At 43.6% G+C, this 21,997-nt stretch overlaps 1 protein-coding gene across 2 annotated transcripts in view; it reads right to left on the minus strand.

Moving 5' to 3' along the window:
• Nucleotides 1–21,997, minus strand: part of LOC124802856 — a 223,877-nt gene that overhangs the window by 69,575 nt on the left and 132,305 nt on the right. For both annotated transcript variants that reach the window (XM_047263888.1, XM_047263889.1), the window contains exons 4-6: nucleotides 10,698–11,129; nucleotides 10,150–10,579; nucleotides 2,278–2,496 (exon numbers count right to left, since the gene is read on the minus strand). In XM_047263888.1, the coding sequence (XP_047119844.1) occupies nucleotides 2,278–2,496; nucleotides 10,150–10,579; nucleotides 10,698–11,129 (1,081 nt within the window). The remainder of the gene's footprint in view (nucleotides 1–2,277; nucleotides 2,497–10,149; nucleotides 10,580–10,697; nucleotides 11,130–21,997) is intronic.

Genomic DNA, 21,997 nt, shown 5'->3' on the forward strand with positions numbered 1-21,997 from the left:
GTCCTGGACATTACACAGCCATTCAAAAACAGTTAATTGATTGTACAGTGTCAAGTTCACTCTGCTAAGCATCCACCATGGCAGTTTCCTTTCAGAGACAGCTCTGTCTGAGAGGTGAATCTACGTATGGAAGTGATCACTGGAATGCAAGCCACTGACCACTTACCAGTGAGCAGCACTAACAAGGACAAGAGAACAGAAAGCAAGGTCTATGGCTGAAAACAACCCCATGGCAGTGCTAAACTGTCAGTGTGTTCTACCACCAGCTTTAAGAAGACATAATTCCTGTGACACAATAAGGCTTTCGACAACTCAACCCCTGGGAGCAAGATGATGGAGATCCCCACAGCACATTATGTGCATTAAAATCTTCTCAAGTAGGAAGGGCGAAAGGCATTGTAAAATCAGGTCAGAAAGACCCACCCTATCCAAACTTTTGTTGGGTGCACATACATACTACAAATGGTGAGAGCAAACAGAATATGCACTGTGGCAACAACACCCTGTCTGTCTCAGGGAGACAGACATGGAGTAGTATGTGTCATTCACAAAGATAGCTACTCAACCTTTAGCCCTGTCTCCACTGAGGGCTGTATCCCCTGACCATAGGGGTACCACTATGTTTAAAGTGTGTTTCCTGTAGACACAGACAGAGGGGTATTTCTGGTGCCAACAGTTTCAGCTCTTCCAAAAGTGTTCTGTATCTGCCCATGTTCCATTGAAGCACAGTAGATATTTGACTGAGAGGTTTACGTGTTCTCCTTGCCACCCCCCTCCCCTCCCTGCATGTAGGAGAACCCACTTCAGGAGGAGGAGAACTGAGTGAACTTAGGGATTCATCAAAGCAAAGTTCTAAGTCTGTAGCCGAGTCGTGAGTGTTCCCAGGTCTGACGAGACACCTACTTCATTTCTGCCTTCTTGACAGTACACTTAACCTTACTCTTCTCTTATACATTCGACAACACCAAGGTAGGCTGTGCCAACCCATGGTGCAGCACTTAGCCTGCCAAACTAGCATCAGCAACAGGAGTGGAAGCAGTGGTCACCATAGGAATTTGTGTTGGGACAGTAACAATTCCGTGTGAACTGTCACTGCCAAAGGTGCACTTGCAAGAGCATTTCATGGTATCAAACACCACAGGTGACGTCTGGGTGCAAACACTAACAGTCACAGGTTTCTTTGCAAGCACAGCAGAAAATATTGGGGGTTGAAGGAATGTGTACATCTTCTTCACTTCAGTGTAAGATACATGCTTAGTCACCTGGATCTTCTTTTATTCCTTGTGCACCATACAATCTCTGCTCCATGCTGGATGTGGACCTGAACAACTGACACAAAGGTCAGGGGAGGTACACGTAGTTCCATCAGGGTGAGCAGCCATACCACACTTAGCACATGTAGCTTGTCCAATACACCTGAGAGTGGTGTGCTCCAATTTCTCGTACTTCAAACACCTCTTAGGTTGGGGGAAGCATGCTCTGACTTTCAGTCTCAAAAATCCAGCTTTAACATAATACAGCAAAGGCAGAAAATCAAATGTCAGTGTAATTGAGACTGTTTTTTCCAGTTTTCCTTCTATAAGACACATTTTCTTCAGCTCAATGATCCCTTAGTTGGCTCATATCTTCTGTAGCTCTGAAGTGCATGATATCACTGCATGTGACCTCTCCTTGACTGTAATTAAGGGTACACTGCTGTTCTATTGCAACACAGTACTCACCCAAGAATTTTGACTTTAAAAGGTTGTTAACTTTCTGTGAAGTTGCTGTCTTGACCAGCAATGTGCCATTACAATTTAACAGATTAATGGTTCTAGCCAAACCATCAAGGCCTTTCTGGCTACAGAAGATACCTTCTCAAACATACCAGCTTCTCTCCTGATCACAAGAAACACATTTTGACATGCTGGGCACATCCTGTTACGATACTATGACTGAACTTGAGGGGAAGATTGCTCAGCAGGGCCTGTGCCTAGTAGACATTTACCTTCCCAACCATTTATCTTAACTTTTACATAAGGGCAGCCCAATTCATCCTCTGTATCTCTTTCTTCAGTATTTTAAATGACAGGTCCTTTTCAATTCCCTTAAAATCTAAGCCTTTTTCCTCCTCCTGATCACGAGATTCACTTCTTTTAGTTTTAATGAGATTGAGATATTTCAGATGCCGCCCCCCCGCCCCCCCCCCAACCTTAAACTTAAATATGTACTTGTGAAATTAAATCTAAGGCTAAAAATACACTGTACCTGATTACTTTCCAGAAACATTTTACTTACCGCTGTCACACTTAGAGCTCTAGCAAGTCGCTCCTTACGAGATAAAGTTTCCAACTCTGAGAGGAGGAGGTTGTACTGACGCTTCAGTCTTTCCCTAGCCAAGGCCTGGCTGCTCCGACACTGTTGCAGCTGTTCCCGATGTAGCTTTGTTTTAAGGCTTTCCTTCTGTGTTGCTTCTGATGCAACTGTAACTTCTTCAGCAAGCTGCACTGCAGTTTTCTGCAAAGAAAACATGAATTTTTCAGGAGTCCCAACTGAATGCTCATTTGGCATTGCTCCCATCCTTAAATAATTTTACTTGTTTAGTACTAGGTATGTTGTTGTTGTGGTCTTCAGTCCTGAGACTGGTTTGATGCAACTCTCCATGCTACTCTATCCTGTGCAAGCTGCTTCATCTCCCAGTAACAACTGCAACCTACATCCTTCTGAATCTGCTTAGTGTATTCATCTCTTGGTCTCCCTCTACGATTTTTACGCTCCAAGCTACTAGGTATAGACAGCCCATAGTAGCAGTCAGGTCTACTATATAAATAAGTATTCCTACGAGATATACCATTTGTGTGTGTGTGTGTGTGTGTGTGTGTGTGTGTGTGTGTGTGTGTGTGTGTGTGTGTGCGTGTTGTGGCAAACCACAATCTATTGCAAGGTGATACAGGAGAAGCTTTGATAAGCAGCTAAGTCAAGTGGAGTGTCTCAACCAGAGGCTCCGCTGATTCTGTGAGGGTCTTTGATACAGACTTCTGGATCTACTTTACATGATGGAGAATTATGAGATTTCCCTTGAGAGGTCAGAGGTGCACTACACAGAGAGGGCAGGCCTGAGCTCCTTCGAAAAACGCTCGCCACTTGATCTACAGAGAGCGAAATCAACTTCCATACTAAGTAAATACACTTTGAATGTCAAGATTCTAACAATGAATTACCAATGCATTTGTAACAAAGCGCTTGAATTCACTGCCCTCCAGGAAAGCTGTCATGCCAAAACTACACAAGGAACTCAGAACTGGAGGAAGCACAAAGCACAGAGCTCCAAAATATTTAATGAGTCCTGGAAAAAACATTGAAAAGACAGGTTAGATATCATATGAGAGAGATGTTCACTGCAGTCAACAAAAATATTATGTCTATTCAGGTTGAAACTGAGTCTTACCAAAGTTATCTGCATCTGAATAACTACCGAAGGTGATATTTTTACTGGCCACCTGATTCTGCCATAACGGTCGGTAGTGTAACAGATCACAACTCATGAACTGTAGTACATGTTACATTTGATTCCTACACTATCAGACAGACAGAATGAGCAGCAATCTGTGACTGTTGAGGGTGCTGTAACTTATGCAACAGTTCCACTGTAGAGTGACTGCAGTAGAGTATAGGATGACTTGGACAGAATTTCTGTTTGGTATGATGAATGGCAGCTTGCTTTAAACATCGCAAAACATAAGTTAATGCTGATTGGTAAGAAAAAACAATCCTGCAATACGCAAATACAGCATTAGCAGTATGCTGCTTAACACAGTCACGTCAATTTAAATCTGAGAATAATGTTGCAAAGTGACATGAAATGGGATAAGTAGGAAAGGACAGTTGTAGGAAGGCAAATGGTTGACTTCAGAATTCTAGGCAGATGGTAGCTCACCCGTAAAGGAGATTACATATAAAACACTAGTGCCTCCTTTCTAGCATACTGCTCGAGTATTTGGAATTCCCACCAAATCAGATTAAAGGAAGACATTAAGGCAATTCAGAGTCTTGCTGCTAGATTTGCTGCCATTAGGTTTAACTGACACACAAGTACTATGGAAATGCTCTGGAACTGAAATAGTAGTCCCTTGAGCCAAGAAAACATACTTTTTGTGAAACACTATTGAGAAAGTATAGAGGACAGGTGTTTGTAACTGGCTGCAGAACAAGTCTGCTGCCACCAATGTAGGTCCCGTGTAAGGATCATCGAGACAGAGGACGAGGAATTAGGGCTAGTACAGAGGCATATAGACAGTAGACTGTCCCTCACTCCATTTGTGAGTGGAATAGGAAAGGGAATGACTAGCAGTGGCTTGTAGAGACTGTACGTGCACGTAGGCATGGATGTAAATATAGAAATAAGCAAGATAATATTTTTATTCATTCTTTATTATCAGATGGGCATTCTGTTAGTAAAAGAGTGAATGGCCTTTCAGACGATGATGCACAAATTTTAACACTAAAATGTTATTGTACACAAACAACTGTTATGTAATTATAAATTATGTAGGAAAGCTAATCCAATGTCAATAGAGAGTTTTTTTTAAACCTTGTTACGGAAGCAGTTTATCTTTTATTCCACATAATTTGCTATCAAATGTACAGTTCAGTTTTAGAAGTGGTTAAACAACCAACTTTTCTCTGTGAGGTACTGATTGCTAGGCTCTTTTTTGATTTAACTAAGGCATTTGACTGTGTTGATCACAAAATGTTGCTCCAGAAGTTGAACATTATGGAATACAGGGAGTAGCTCACAACGGGTTCACCTCTTACTTTCATAAACAGCAAAAGTTCATTATCCACAGAGTTGAGAATGGCTATGATGTAGGGTCTGAGTGAGACACGGTCAAATGGGGGAGAGCAGTGTGTGTGTGTGTGTGTGTGTGTGTGTGTGTGTGTGTGTGTGTGTGTGTGTGTGTGTGTGTGTGTGTGGGGGGGGGGGGGGGGTAGCAGGAGGGTGGCAGGGATCAGTGCTGGGGTCATTCCTGTTCCTTATTTATATAAATGATATGCCCTCTAGTATTTATTACAAGTGATGCTAAAATATTCCTGTTTGTTGATGACACTAGCTTGGATGTAAAAGATATTATGTGCAACATTGGCACTGTTTCAAATAGTGCAGTTCATGATCTAAGTTCATAGCCTGTAGAAATTAAGTAGTGCTACAACACAGTAAGACTCAGTTTTTACAGTTTCTAACACACAATTCAACAGAACCCGATGTTTTAATTTCACAGAATGGGCGGAAGATCAGTGAAACTGAACAGTTCAAACTTCTAGGTGTTCAGATAGAAAGCAAACTGCTCACATTCAGGATATTGTTTAAAGAATTAATGCTTTCATTTTTACTATTTGAACAATATCTGAAGTAAGTGATAGTTCAACACAAAAAATGGTCTACTTTACTTCTTTTCATTCACTTGTGAGATATGGTATTATATTTTGGGGTAACTCTTCCCATTCTCAAAGGATATTTTTAGCTCAGAAGCTGGTGGTCTGCGCAATAATTGGTGTAAATTCACAAACGTGTTGTTGACTCCTGTTCACTAGTCTGGGTATTCTGACATTGACCCCTCAATACACATATTCTTTACTGTCATTTCTTGTTAACAATATCTACATCTACATCTACATGACTACTCTGCAATTCACATTTAAGTGCTTGGCAGAGGGTTCATCGAACCAAAATCATACTATTTCTCTACCATTCCACTCCCGAACAGCGCGCAGGAAAAACGAACACCTAAACATTTCTGTTCGAGCTCTGATTTCTCTTATTTTATTTTGATGATCATTCCTACCTATGTAGGTTGGGCTCAACAAAATATTTTCGCATTCGGAAGAGAAAATTGGTGAGTGAAATTTCGTAAATAGATCTCGCTGCAACGAAAAACGTCTTTGCTGTAATGACTTCCATCCCAACTCGCGTATCACATCTGCCACACACTCTCCCCTATTACGTGATAATACAAAACGAGCTGCCCTTTTTTGCACCCTTTCGATGTCCTCTGTCAATCCCACCTGGTGAGGATCCCACACCGCGCAGCAATATTCTAACAGAGGACGAACGAGTGTAGTGTAAGCTGTCTCTTTAGTGGACTTGTTGCATCTTCTAAGTGTCCTGCCAATGAAACGCAACCTTCAGCTCGCCTTCCCCACAATATTATCTATGTGGTCTTTCCAACTGAAGTTGTTCGTAATTTTAACACCCAGGTACTTAGTTGAATTGGCAGCCTTGAGAATTGTACTATTTATCGAGTAATCGAATTCCAGCGGATTTCTTTTGGAACTCATGTGGATTTCCTCACACTTTTCGTTATTTAGCGTCAACTGCCACCTGCCACACCATACAGCAATCTTTTCTAAATCGCTTTGCAACTGATACTGGTCTTTGGATGACCTTACTAGACGGTAAATTACAGCATCATCTGCAAACAACCTAAGAGAACTGCTCAGATTGTCACCCAGGTCATCTATATATATCAGGAACAGCAGAGGTCCTAGGACACTTCCCTGGGGAACACCTGATATCACTTCAGTTTTACTCGATGATTTGCCGTCTATTACTACAAACTGTGACCCTCCTGACGGGAAATCACGAATCCAGTCGCACAACTGAAATGATACGCCATAGGCCCGCAGCTTGATTATAAGTCGCTTGTGAGGAACGGTGTCAAAAGCTTTCCGGAAATCTAGAAATATGGAATCAACTTGAGATCCCCTATCGATAGCGGCCATTACTTCGTGCGAATAAAGAGCTAGCTGCGTTGCACAAGAACGATGTTTTCTGAAATCATGCTGATTATGTATCAATAGATCGTTCCCGTAGAGGTGATTCATAATGTTTGAATACAGCATATGCTCCAAAATCCTACTGCAAACAGACGTCAATGATACAGGTCTGTAGTTCGATGGATTACTCCTACTACCCTTTTAAACACTGGTGCGACCTGCGCAATTTTCCAATCTGTAGGTACAGATCTATCGGTGAGCGAGCGGTTGTATATGATTCAGCTTATTACCAATAATCAGCAGCTTTAACTAAGTTAATACTAGGCAGAAATCCAATCTGCATTTGGATTGCACATCCTTAACTCTTATGCAGAAAGATGTGCAGTATACTACTGCATTCATTTTCAATAAGCTACCACAAGAACTCAAAAATATTAGCAGCAGTCCATGTGCTTTCAAATCAAAGCTGAATAATTTTCTCATGGGTCACTCTGCCTATTCTCCCAAGGGCTTCCTTGAAAAATTAAGCTGATTCCTGTTTATATTGTTGATTGCATTTACATAAACCTATGCTGTAATTTCATGTACTGATGCGTTCTATGACCTTTGAGATTTGCTCCTCAATTTGATCTTATGGAACTAAACATGTAAAATAAAAAGATAAAAATAAAAATAAGACATATTGTGAATGAGGAAACAGAAATGTACAGTAATAGTATTGTAGATATTAATATTCTGCTGAAGTCCTGCACAAAAACAGTGTATAAAAGCAGTGAGATTAGGGCTGTCCACCTCTGGCTAACAGAATCACTTTCAGCTTTAGATTGGGACTGGATCAATGCAGCCACAGTAGCACAATAGATGTCGTCACTAATGAAAATCAAGGAAAAGCAGAATGAGGAATTCAGCTGCATTTCACAAAACATGGGGAAAGACATGAAACAACACAACATACCATTAACAACATGACGGCGAGAAACACTGGTATGGATGCAATGTAGGCACTTAAGACGGCAGTGGATTATTTAAGTTCATTTTATTTTTATACAGTGGAGATCATTTTTACCAGGGGGACAACTCTATGCAAATGGCACTGCTCTCGGTTGTCAAGTGAAGGTCATCGAAACTGCATTGTCCGTGATGAGAGGTAATACCTGAAATTTGGTATTCTTGGTACTCTCTTGACACTGTGAATCTTGGAATTCCTGACATGCAATCATAATCACATTGGAAATCTTTTCAAATGAATCACCTGAGTACAAATGGCAGTGCTGTCCTTTTATACCTCATGTATGCAATACTACTGCCATCTGTATATGCACATATCCCATCCCACAACTTCTGTTACCTCAGTGTAGACCTGCATTGGAGTTGCATTATGCTGCATATACACTGCAGCAAATGAAAATTTTTTGATCAGCTCTTACATTATAATGTTTATGAGATTCAAAAAATCAATGAATCACTATTGTAATATGTAGAACATTTTATATGAGGGAAATATCATCTCAGTTATGTGACTGCATTTGTGATTTCCTGTCAGAGGTCATGATTCATAGTAATTGATGGAAAGGTTTTGAGTAAAACAGAAGTGATTTCTGGCATTCCTCAAGGTAGTGTTATAGGGCCTCTGCTGCTCCTTACCTTTATAACTGATTTAGGAGACAATAAATCTGAGCAGCCATCTTAGGTCCTTTGAAGATGATGCTGTCATTTATCATACAGTAATATCATAGGAGGATCAAGACAAATTGCAAAACAATTTAGAAACGATATTTGTGTGGTCTGAAAATTGGCTATTGACCCTACATAACAAAAAGCACTACTCCACATGAGTACTAAAAGGAATCCATTAAATTTTGGTTACACAATAAATCAGCCAAATCTGAAGGCCGTTAATTCAACTAAATACCTAAGAGTTACAATAACAAACAACTTAACCTGTAAAGAACAAAAAGAAAATGCTCTCAGGAAGGCAAACCGAAGACTGTGTTTTATTGGCAGAACAGTCAGAGAATGTGACACATCTACCAAACAGCTATGCTATGCTTGTCTGTCCTCTTTTGGAGTACTGCTGTGCAGTCTGGGATCCTTACCAGATACAGTTAACAGAGTACATCGAGAAAGTTCAGAGAAGAGCAGCATGTTTTGTATTATTGAGAAATACGGGAGAGAGTGCCACTGACATGACACAGGATTTTGAATGGACACCATTAAAACAAAGGCGTTTTTCATTGCAGTGGAATCTTCTCACGAAATCTGCAACACCAACTTTCTCCTCTGAATGCGAAAATATTTTGTTGACAGCAACCTAAATAGGGAGTAACAATCATCATCATAAAGGGAAATCAAGAGCCCACATGGAAAGATACAGGTGTTTGTTTTTTCCATGTGCTGTTCCAGATTGGAATAATATAGAATTATTGCGAAGGTGGATTGATAAACCCTCTGCTGTGCACTTAAGCATGATTTGCAGAGTATCCATACAAATGTAGATGAAACATTTGTTTCATGTTTTAGCACTTCTTTGAGGTATTCCCCTGGTGGCATGTGGTGGTCAGAGTTCACCTGCAGACACCTTTACATCACAGCAAGTATAGGACACAGCTTGCAGCAATGTGTGGGCAGCTTCAGGAAAATCTCAGAGTAGATGACATGGAGAGTCATCAATGAAGAAGTTATACAGTTATGGGTGTACAAACATTATTGTGAAATACATGCAGAATGATGAGGTGCGAAGGTGATTTCCATTTGGAATGTGTATCTGAAAATGACTGTGTAATACGAGTAAATGTTCACGGTCACACGAATTGGCTGAACATAATTTTGGGAGTATAAATGAAAGAATAATTAGCATAACACATGAAGATTCAAGACTATATCAACATTTTCACGGTTTTTCCAACAAGAACCTTTCGTAGACATTATGTTAATTATGTCACATACAAGGGTACGTGCACGAATAAATAAACTGGATGATAAATCAGGCTCTGGTCTTGTTCAACGATTCAGATATTTTGTATAGGATCAGGTAAAATAAACTGTTATATTCCTGAAAACTCACACATACGGCCATTTTTCCCAAATACAATAATAATCACACTATTACCTTCATGTTACATATTTATTCAGTGAACACAGTTCACGAAGCACTCTTCCATGTTGTGCTAAACGCTCCCTAGGATAAATGAATCTGTAATGAGGATAATATTTTTGTTCCAAGATATAGTTGGTCACTACCATCACATATCTCAGCCCCAGTTAAGTTAACATTTATTTAGTTTCAACAAGAGCTACTGACAAACTATGTACTCGTATATTACATAGGGTACATAATGCATGGCTATGAAACTTAAAGAGATAACAAAAATCCCAAATTTAATTAATTATTCTAACCTGAAATGGTTCGTCAATTTTCTGAACAACGTCCTTTGGATGGAAGCACTGTTGCTGATACCGAGAGCTGTGGTCATAAAAGTGCACCTGGCGGCTGGACGGGTAAGATAGCACGCTCCTCCGTGATTCTTTTGATTGCCACACAGGAACTGTTCTGGGTCGAGAGTAGTGTGAAGCAGTCTCACAACTTGTCAACTGTTCACTAATCATAGGTTGAAACACAGATTTCTGTTCAGTGCTAGATATCTTCGACATATCTGATTTCGGGTCATTGGTCTTGCTATTCACAACTTCAGGTGGAGCCTGTTGATCTCGTATTGGTCCCTTGCTGTCAGTACCCAAAGATGATGTAGGATTTTGAGAAGATGACAACTGATCACTGGACATGAAGTACTGATCTGATCCTTTATCCTGGTTATCTGGTGTCTCCCTGGGAATGGATGTCACATTTTGAAGGAGGACAGAAACAGATAATTTTTTTACCTTATATTCATTTTCAAAAATCGAAAACTCTGAAATGAAGTTTAATATTATTTTTAGCTACCTACCTGCTGTCACCGCCACAATCGTCATCGTCTTCGTCATCGTCATCTATCACCTCAGGAAGTTCTAGAAACTGTGGCGATTTCTTTCTTCCTCGTATCTGTTCTGTGGCCCTGAAATCTGAGTAAGAATCCTTTGGCACCTTACCAAAATCTGCTGCACTGTCCACTGTGTATGACTTTCCACTATATCTGGAAGATGTAGTAGGCTGAAATTCATAACAGGCAACCAGTAATTCCTCATCAGAACCTGAAGCTGAGATGAAGCTATCACTTGTGTCGCCATCAAGTTGTACTAAATCTTTTGGTGTGTGTTCTGTTACCCTTGCATGTTGTACTTTCTTAGGCCCAGTACTCATGGGCCGATGAGGTACTATATTATTTGGTGGAGCTCTCTGAACATTTACTGCAGTTGACATCAATGGTACTCTTTCTGCTCTGTAACATAAAGATTAAGTGAAGTCAGTCTGCAGTTCATAGCTTATTTATAATTAAATATGATGGCACTCATCAAACTTAAGAACTTCAATAAAATTTCAACAAAAATTTTTGTGTAAGTCTCTTTGCTTTAGGTAAAGGAACTACTAGCATCTATTCTGATAATTTTCACACACATGAAAAATAAACATTACTTCAGATGGAATGTTCACACAGTGTCATTAGTACGTAAACCAGGCAATATAACTTTGGAAGCTCCCATTTTGATAAGACCAATTGATAAAATTATCCTGTAATAGTTGTATGTTGTCCAGTTTTTGTCAGTGTTTCCAGGTATCTTTGTTGCAGCTGCTTGTGTGTTTTTAGGAGATAACCACGAGAACAAACTATGTACTTGTACATTACATAGGGTACATTACATAGGGTACATAATGCATGGCTATGACTAAATTTGGTGATGTTCATATGTGTGACACAGGAGAAGCAGAAACTCACACATGCGAACATATTTGTGTAAACAAATGCTACATACTGTAAAGAAGACATGTTAAGTTGCAGGGAGGCAGAATTAAAAGACACTTACATAAAGCTTTTGGACACAGCCTTCATCAGCTACAGGTGTGCTTGCTTGTGTATTTTTCTCTTTTCCTGAAAGCATTATTTAAGTGTCTTAATTGTGTCTGTCAGCAACTTAATGTGTCTTCTTTATAGTAAGTAGCAATCTGTCTTTTCCTACAGTGTTGATAAATTAGCATCTGTAACATCTTTGGTTGTACAGAATGATTATGATGCCATTAAGTGGCTGTGATTTCATAGTACAATAAACATCTGTCATGAGTTGGAAAAAAAGTACCATTTATATAACTACTGTGTAAAAGTTATACTATAACCTTCTAAAGATCATATTTAATAAAAATAACTAAGAGTACAATCACTCTTTTGAAAATGAGAATAAATTCTCAAAACGATGATGTAAAATGAAACTGATACATGATCCTCAGATGAAAGAATATAACAACTTGAATAAATTGTAAAAATGGTGTAATAAGATGAATGTGAATTCACATTACACTACATTAGAATGACAACATGATCATTATTAAGACTATTATTCTTCACTGTAGCAGTTTGATTCATGGTGTGTGTTCCTTTGTTCTGAATGATAAATTTCTCTTGTTCAACATCTCCTCATCACTTCCTCTACTCTCCTAAAAAAGGAAACTATAGTTCTGAAAGTTGGAAATGCTCTTATCTATTTTTGTGAGCTTCGGTATGGTCAACAGGAAGTGGAGCCCTTTGAAAGTATGCAGTAGCCAGCCATTTATGATTATTACTACTGCTGTTGTTATTTAACAATATAAGGAATTAGACAGATTTTGTTTTCTGATCAGAGGTGCCAGTTGTGTGTTGGCTGAGTGTGCATGAAGTGTGCTTGCTTGGGTAAATGTGTGTATATTTTCTTTGCTGAGGAAAGCTTTGGCCAGTAGCTGCATGTGCAAGTCTTTTAGTTGTGCCTGTCTGCAACTCAGTGAGTCATCTTTACGGTGAGTAACAATCTGTTCTCTTCCCTATAATATTGTTATTCCAACCTGGAGTTTCCAGTGTTTATTATTATTATTATTATTGTAATTATATAATGGGAGAGCAAATGAATCTGAATTGTATTTTGTAAACGTCACTGAATCAACAAAACAAAAATACAACCACTTCATTGTTCTAGAGTATGTCCTCACTTTGCTTTGCAACTTTTTGATGCCATCCTTAAAGAAAGAAGAGGGATGTGTGCGCAGCCATAGGCACATGAACTCCTCTATCGCTTCTTTGGCAGCAAGTCATCTGAGTTCCTTCTTTCAGCAGTCCAAGCATTTGGTAGTCACAGGGTGATAAACTTGGACTGTAAAGAGGATGTTCTAGAGTTGCTCTATACGTTTCCCCAGTTTTTCCCTTGGTACAGTCACAGACTGTGACCTCGCATTGTTGTGCAGAAGAAACATATTTCGGTTCTGTTGTCAGTGTCATTTTTTGCAGTATGTGACTTTTGCCTGAACCAAAAGCTACATTCATTGTTCTGCGTTAATGCTGGAAGTCCAGTAGAAAAACACTTCCAGAGACCCAAAACAGGGTTGCAAGCACCATTCCAACAGACACGCGCATTCTGGCATCACTCAGCCCAGGTTCATCTCAGGCTTGTTTCCTTGTTACAATTCTGGGATGTAATTGGGTACACACAATCCATCGTGTGCCTTCTTTCACAAGAAACTTGATTATATGCTCGAACTGGAGTAGGTACTGGTGGTAGTATGTATGGGATTGGTATTGCATCTAGGTCTGTTACAGGGATATGAGACATGAGGCAAGGGGTTGAGAGCACTTGTTGTGTAGGGATGGACGAGGATATTATGCAAATTTGGTGGGTGGTGCAATACCATTGTGGGAGGGGTGAGAAGGACAGTGTGTACGACATTCCTTATTTCATGGCACAACGAGAGGTAGTCAGAACCGTGACGGAGAGAATGTTTCAGTTGCTCCAGTCCTGAGTAGTACTGAGTCAAGAGGGGACTGCATCTCTGTGGCTGGACAGTAGGAGTTTGGGAGGTGGTGGGTGACTGGAGAGGCAAGGCACGGGATATCTGTTTTTGTACAGGGCTGGGAGGGTAATTACAGTCTGAGAAGGCCTCAGTGAGACCACCAGTATATTTCAAGAGAGACGGTTTGTCACTGTGTATGGGATGGCCAGGGGTGGCTAGGCTGTATGAAAGGGATTTCTTGACATGTAATGGGTGGTAACTGTCAAAGAGGCGGTATTGCTCATGATTGGTATGTTTTTTATGGACTGGGGTACTGATGAAGCCATCTTTAAGGTGTGGGTCAACATCGAGAAAGGTGGCTTGTTGGGTTGAGTAGGACCAGGTGCAGCAAATGTGGGAGAAGGTGTTGAGGTTGTGGAGGAATGTGGATAGGGAGTTCTTACCCTAGATCCACACCATAAATATTCCATTAATGAATCAAAACCAGGTGATGGGTTTGCGATTTTGGGTGTTTAGGAAGGATTCCACTAGATGGCCCATTAAGAGGTTGACATAGGATAGTGACATGTGAGTACCCATTGCCCTACCACAGATGCATTCAAAGATGAACTAATTGTGGGTGTGGATATAGTTGTTCAAGGTGACTAGGAAGGAGGTTGTTGGTTTGGAATACATTGAGCATTGGGAAAGATAGTGTTCAACAGCGGTAAGGCCATGGACATTAGGGATGTTAGTATAAAGGGAGATGGCATCAATGGTGACAAGCAGGGAACATGTGATAAAGGAACAGGGACTGTAGAGAGTTGGTGGAGGAAATGGTTCCTATCTTTTATATTGGAGGATAGACTGTGGGGAATAGGTTGAAGATGTTGGTCAACGAGAGTGGAGATTCTCTCATTGGGGCACAGTAACTAGCCCCAATGGGGTTCCTGAGTGGTTGGGTTGGTTGGTTTAAAGGCGGGAGAAGGGACCAAACTACGAGGTCATTGGTCCCTTGTTCCTACAGAAAGAAAGGAAAAGCCACAAGAACGAAGGGAAGGCAACAAATACTAAATGAAACAAAAGAGGACAAGAAAACAAAGAGACGCTAGAAACAGAAGAGAGTAAAACGTGAAAGCAGATTACAGTGGTTGGCCAACCACGAGAATAAAAAAAAAAGGAAAGCCAGCCACTCTGCAACACATTAAAACCTCCACCCTAAAAGCACTAGGGTGGAGGACACAGAGGGACAAAGGGCATGCACTAAAACCTACATAGAAGTATAAAACCCACTCTCACGGAGAAAACGTAAAACTAAAGCTGCTGTGGAGGCATTGCCGCCCAACACCAAAGGCAGGGTGCTGGGAAAGTTAGAAGTCTGCTGCAGGGCGGCTAAAAGTGGGCAGTCCAGCAAGAGGTGGACAACTGTCATTTGGGAGCCACAGCGACACTGAGGTGGGTCCTCGCGACGGAGTAGGTAACCATCCGTTAGCCACGTATGACCAATTTGGAGCCGGCAGAGGACAACTGATTACCTGTGAGAGGCCTGCATGAAAGACTTCCACACATTCATAGTCTCCTTAATGACACGCAGTTTGTTATGCCATTCCGTCTCCCAAAGCTGGAAAACCCTGCGGTGTAAGACAGAACACAGATCAGCTTCAGAGATGCCTATCTCCAAAGCTGTTTCTGCATCGCCTGTTTGGCCAGCCTGTCAGCAAGTTCGTTGATGGGGATTCCGATGTGTCCTAAGGTCCACACAAAAACCACGGAACGGCGGGACTGTTCCAGGGCATATATGGACTCCTGAATTGATGCTACCAGAGGGTGGCAAGGGTAGCACTGGTTGATAGCTTGTAGGCTGCTCAATGAGTCAGTACACAGGAGAAATGACTCGCCAGAGCATGAGCGGATGTACTGAGGAGCACGAGATATGGCTGCCAGCTCTGCAGTGAAACACTGCAGCCGACTCGCAAGAAGTACTGTTCAATATGCCCTCCACGAACATATGCGAAGCCTACGTGACAATCAGCCATTGAGCCGTCGGTGTAAACCGCTTCAGAGCCCCAGAACATGTCAAGAATTGAGAGGATGTGACAGCGGAGAGCTGTGGGGTTAATGGAGTCCTTAGGGCCATGCAAAAGGTCCAGACGAAGCTGCGGCTGAGGCGTACAGCATGGAGGAATACGTGAACAGATCATAAGTAGAGGTGGTAAAGGGTAGGACTCTAGTTCGGAGAGAAGGGACTGCATGCGAACCGTAATTGTTAGCCCCGATCTGGGCTGCCGATGCGGGAGATAGAGTGCCGCGGGCGGGAAAAAGAGACGGTAATTCAGATGCTCAGGAGAACTATGAATGTGTGCTACATAACTGACGAGCAGTTGCATATGTCTGATCTGCAGGGGAGGGACACCAGCCTCCACCAGTACGCTGGTCACCGGACTTGTCCTAAAAGCTCCTGTCGCCAATCAAACCCCACAGTGGGGCACAGGGTCAAGTAAATGCAATGCTGAAGGCGCTGCCAAACCATAAACCACACTCTCATAGTCAATTCGGGATTGGACAAGGGTTCTATAGAGCTGCAGCAGTGTAGAGCGATCTGTACCCCAATTGGTGCTGCTCAGGCAACGGAGGGCATTGAAGTGCTGCCAGCACTTCTGCTTAAGCTGACAAAGATGAGGGAACCAAGTCAATCGAGCATTGAAAACCAGTCCTAGGAACTGTTAGGTCACCACTACAGTGAGTGGATCGTCATTCAGGTAAAGTGCGGGGTCTGGATGAATGGTTCAACACCGACAGAAGTGCACGGCACACGACTTTGGGGATAAAACTGGAAGCCGTGTGCTAGAGCCCATGACTGCGCCTTGTGGATGGCTCCCTGAAGGCGCCGCTCAGCAACAACAGTACTGGAGCAGCAGTACGAAATGCAGAAGTTGTGGTGAAACAGAGGGCCTGACCGCTGCTGCTAGACCGTTAATGGCCACTAAAAATAGAGACACACACAATACAGAGCCCTGCGGGACCCCGTTCTCCTGGATATGGATGGAACTATGGGAGTGACCAACTTGGACAGGGAAAGTACGGAGCGACAGGAAGTTTCGGATAAAAATCAGGAGTGGTCCCCGGAGACCTCACTCATACAATGTGGCAAGGATATGACGCCACCAAGTCATTTAGTATGACTTACTTAAGTAAAAAAAGACAGCAATCAGTTGTTGCCGTCTGAAAAAGGCTGTTCGGATGGGAGACTCTAGAGACACAAGATTATCAGTGGTAGAGCGACCTTGGCGGAAACCACCCTGACATGGAGCCAGTAGGCCACATGACTCCAGAACCCAACCCAATCGCTGACATACCATACGTTCCAGCAGCTTACAAAGAACATTGGTGAGGCTGTTGGGCTGATAGCTATCCACATCAAAGAGGTTTTTGCCGGGTTTGAGCACCGGAATGATGGTGCTCTCCCGCCATTGCGATCAAAAAACGCCATCGCACCAGAGCTAGTTGAAGATTATGAGAAGATTTTGCTTGTAGTCAGATGAGAGATGTTTAATCATCTGGCTGTGGATGCGATCAGGCCCAGGAGCTATGTCGGGGTGATGTGCAAGGGCACTGAGAAACTGCCACTCTGTAAATGGGGCGTTATAGGATTCACTGCAACGTGCAGGGAATGAGAGGATGTTCCCTTCCAACGCAGAGGCTCCAACGAAGTGCTCGGCAATCGTGATTGCGTTGGCACATAACTCATAACACCGGGGGCAGCTGTTGGGGCCTGGTACCCGAAAACACGTTTGACCTTTGCCCAGACTTGGGAAGGTGATGTGTGGCACCCAATGGTGGACACGTATCTCACCCAACACTCCTCCTTCCATTGTTTGATAAGGTAGCGAAAATGGGCACAGAGCCGTTTAAAGGCTATGAGGTGCTCCAGGGTAGTGTGCCGCTTATGCTGCTGTAGAGCTCGCCAACGATCCTTAATTGCTTCAGTGATTTCTGGCGACATCAAGGGACTGCCTCAGGCACCCTAAATAGTGAAGGATCGCCTTTTCTGCTGCAGAAACAATTGTGCTAGTCACCTGCTCAACCATCACATTGATGTTACCATGTGGGAGAGATTCAGCGGTGACAGCATGGCAGCAGAGGTGAAAGTTCCCCAGTCCGCCTTGTTCAAAGCCCATCTGGGCAGGCGTCTGTGTGCCTGATGGTGGGGCAGTGACAGGAAGAAGGGGAAGTGGTCACTACCACACAGGTCGTCATGTGCTCTCCAGTGGATAGATGGGAGAAGTCCTGGGCTGCATATTGATAAATCAATGGCTGAGTAACTACCATGAGCCACACCAAAATGTGTGGCGGCCCTAGTATTTAAGAGGCAGAGGTCGAATTGCGACAGTAAAGTTTCAGCATCTCTGCCTCTGCCAGTAAGCGCGGGACCACCCCACAAGGGGTTATGGGCATTAAAATCTCGCAGAAGTAGGAAAGGTTTAGGGAGTTGGTCAATCACAGCAGCTAATACATTCAGGGGAACTGCACCAGCTGGAGGAAGGTATACATGGCAGACAGTTATTTCCTTTGTTGTCCTTATTCTGACAGTGACAGCTTCAAGAGGGGTTTGAAGGGGCACATGTTCACTACAGACTGAGTTTAGGGCATAAACGCAAACTCCACCCGACACTCTATTATAGTCGCTACGGTTCCTGTAATATCCCTTATAGCCGCAGAGGGCAGGGGTTCGCATTGCTGGGAATGAGGTTTCCTGGAGGGCAATGCCGATAGCAGGCGTAAAGCTTAACAGTTGCCATAGCTCAGCCAGGCGGTGGAAAAAAACTGCCGCAGTCCCACTGGAGGATGACATTGTGAGGCTGGGACGGCATGGAACATTCAATGCGGCAGTTTACGCCTCAGAGTCACCTGCTGCCACCGATTTATTGCCTGAGCAGTCTATATCCATTGTGTCTGAGGGTCTGGCGAGATCTAGGGCCTCAGCGGACGCCAAATTCTCCACCCCATCCTCAGCCGCAGAACTTGTAGGTAGCGGTGGTGGGGGTGCCACCGCAATTTCCTCGGTCTTAAGGGTATTCTTTTTGGATTTATCTTGCTGCTCCTTGGGTTTCCCTGGCTGGCAGGACTTCGCTGGCTCAGTCTCCGGGACTGAGGATGGGCAAGAGGCCCTATGACCAGCTGCTTTTGGGCTCTTCAGCCATTGGTGGGTGTTGTTTTTCCCACTAGAAGAAACCTGGGATGGGAGTGACCCAAGGGACCACTTCCTAGCGAAAGAAGCAGAAGGAGGCTTATGCTTCTCCGGCTTATAAGTGAGAATGGACGTCCCCAATGGTTTGGGGGGTGGGGGGATGTTGCTCCCGAAGTAGATGGTGCAGGAGTAACAGGGAGGGAAATGTCCCCCAGAATCAAGGGGGTAGCGGTAGCCTGATGGCTCTGAGAGGTGACCTGAGTTGGTGGAGCTGATGGTGCCAGAACTGTTATAGCAGCGGCCTAAGACAATGTCATACGCTCAGGATGCAGGCATTCAAATTTTCTCTTGGCCTCAGTGCAGGTCAGTCGGTCCAGGGTCTTGTACTCCATGATTTTCCTTTCTTTCTGGAGAACCCTGCAGTCAGGCGAGCAAGGAGTATGGTGTTCTCCGCAGTTGACACAGATTGGAGACAGGGCACATGGAGTATTGGGATGTGATGGGCATCTGCAATCTCGGCATGTGACGCTTGAAGTACAACGGGAAGACATATGGCTGAACTTCCAGAACTCAAAGCACCACATCGATGGAGGGATATAGGGCTTTATATCACACCGGTAGACCATCACCTTGGCCTTCTCGGGCAATGTATCACCCTCAAAGGCCAAGATGAAGGCACCAGTGGCAACCGAATTATCCTTTGAACCCCGGTTGACATGTTGGACGAAACACCTCGCCGCTCTAAATTGACGAGCAGTTCATCGTCGGACTGCAAAAGAAGGTTCCTGTGAAATATGATACCCTGGACCATATTTAAGCTCTTATGGGGCATGACGGTTACAGAAACATCCCCCAGCTCGTCACAAGGGAGTAACTCCCATGACTGGGCAGAGGATGCTGTTTTGATCAAGACTGACCCAGATCTCATTTTGGACAAGCCCTCCACCTCCCTGAACTTGTCCTCTAAACGCTCAACAAAAAACTGAGGGTTCATCATCATGAAAGATTACCCAGTAGCTCTCGAACATACAAGGTACCGGGGCGAATAAGATCTGTTGCCATCCTTAGCTTGACATTCTTCCCATGGTGTGGCCGTGTGGCCAGGGAGGGGAACGATTTGGGGTCATACTTCTGTGTGTTGAATTGTGCTTGTGATCGCTTAGAGACTGCTGGTGTTTCACCACCAGCAAGAGATGATGGACTATGCTTCATCATGTGTCATCTGCCCCGATGCCACCCACTCCGACCAGGGGCCCTCCCCATGGGTGCCACCCAGCCGCAGCAAAGGCCACCTGGCAGGATGGCCATTGCTAGAAGCCCCGATGCCCCAGGGTGATAAGCATCTACCCCTTGGCAAATGTGGGGAGTTAATGGCACAGGCATCAGCAGAGCGATCCCTGTGTGGTCAGGGGGCTACAACCAACAGGGTACATGACGGTCCCACCACAATGGACTAGCTGCAGTGCTGGATATCGGGAGCAAAGAAGTCCATGGTCATCATCGAAGCAGAAATCGACACTGCATAGTGCATGGTGGAAAATGCACCCACAAAGGTGTCTGAGCCGTGGCGCAGCTCTCAGGCACAAGACGCTATCGATTACTCCTCTGGTTGAGGTTGGCACTATGTGCGAGTGCGAGCGTCCTCCTGTCGGAGCGGGTCCTAACGAGGGAGTGAGTGTGAGTACGGGAGTCTGGGGGGACAGCAGGGGAGAACGGACATTGCGGCCGCACTCTGAGGCGACAAGAGAAGAGTTGTTGTGCACGGTCGAGAAGGGAGCGTTGAGCAAGGGGGCAGTCAGCATCGCTTTCCGGGGGACAGAGAGTTGGGGCAGTCCAGCGAGCAGACACCAGTTCCGGGAGCAGTGCTCCAGTTTGCGGACGTGAAGTGGGTCTTATTTTGGCGCAGTATAGTTTGCTTGGTACGCATCTGCTGCTCCCTTTATGCTCACGTGTTTTGTTCTGTCCGTATGTGTATTGAAAAGGTTATGCTCCGGCTGAAACAGTAGTTTGTGTTTTACATTCATGCACCCTGACTCATTTGTTTTGCTGCAGGCAGCTGTAATTTCAGAGATTTTTTTTTCGTCATGATTGTCTTAGCCCAGTGGTGCCTAGTATCCGAGAACAAGACAGCTGACGTGTGACCTGTTGTTTTGGGTTTTGGAGTCCTGTTTGGGCAACTTAGTTATCACGCACACAAATGTATTGCTGCCGAGTGAGGTTAGTCCTAATCTTGTGGAACTGAGCTTTCAGTGACTGGCTCGTCTGCAAATTAATTAATTTAACCTTTGTGGTGTGTTGTTTTTTTGCTTTCAATGCTGAATTTCTTGTCATTCATTTGTGTATGTTTTGCCGTTAATAATAACTGTGAGTAAGATAGCAAGGTCTTGAGGGGCTTGCGTATTGTGACTGTATTTTTGGCAACTGTTTAATTTGATTTCTTGTTTATCGGTCTGGTGAAAACTTATGCCAAGTTTACTAATTTCCGCCTGTGGTCCGGAAGTTGGTTTGAAGGTAAATCCGTTGGTAAATCTTTACTGGACCTAACTGTTAACTGATCTTGCGTTGAACTAATGCCTTTATTAAATCGTTTCTTGTGTGCTATAAATTGTATTACCATAGACAAGGAGACAGGGCACGTTCTGTGGTCGAGGGGTAGGCACGGTTGCTGCTTTGCGCGTGGCGGCTTGTCGCTCGCTATCATTTCCCGCGTTAGTACGGGCGGCGTGAGATTTGTTTGCTCACAGTTGTATGGCCGCTAGTCAGCTGTGCCTGCTCCTGCTTCAGGGTGTGCCATGTTTCGTAAGGCGTACGCTGACTTTCAGTCACTGTTACTCCTGTGTTGCTGTCGGTCGCGTACCGAAACGTTAGTCTGTTTTGGCACGGTGGCCACTGGGCCGTGACGATGTCGGTTGATGACCAGCGTTGGGGCGGTTGTCCACTCTGAGTGGCCTCGGTCGCTTGGACTTGGCAGTTACCTTCTGGTTAAACAGATCAAACTTGTTTATTTGCTGTAAATTCCTAAGCAGTTTGTGAGAAAAGTTGTAACTCAGCTTTTCATGATTTTACACAATTCAAGCATTTTGGTAAGGCATTTTCCTATCTATGTTTTATTTAAATGAGAATTCTTTATTGGGGTTATTCACCTGTTGAAGCTTAACATAAAATTTGTAACT

The sequence above is a fragment of the Schistocerca piceifrons genome, chromosome 6, assembly GCF_021461385.2.
Source record: "Schistocerca piceifrons isolate TAMUIC-IGC-003096 chromosome 6, iqSchPice1.1, whole genome shotgun sequence".
NCBI classification, from domain to species: Eukaryota; Metazoa; Arthropoda; class Insecta; order Orthoptera; family Acrididae; genus Schistocerca; species Schistocerca piceifrons.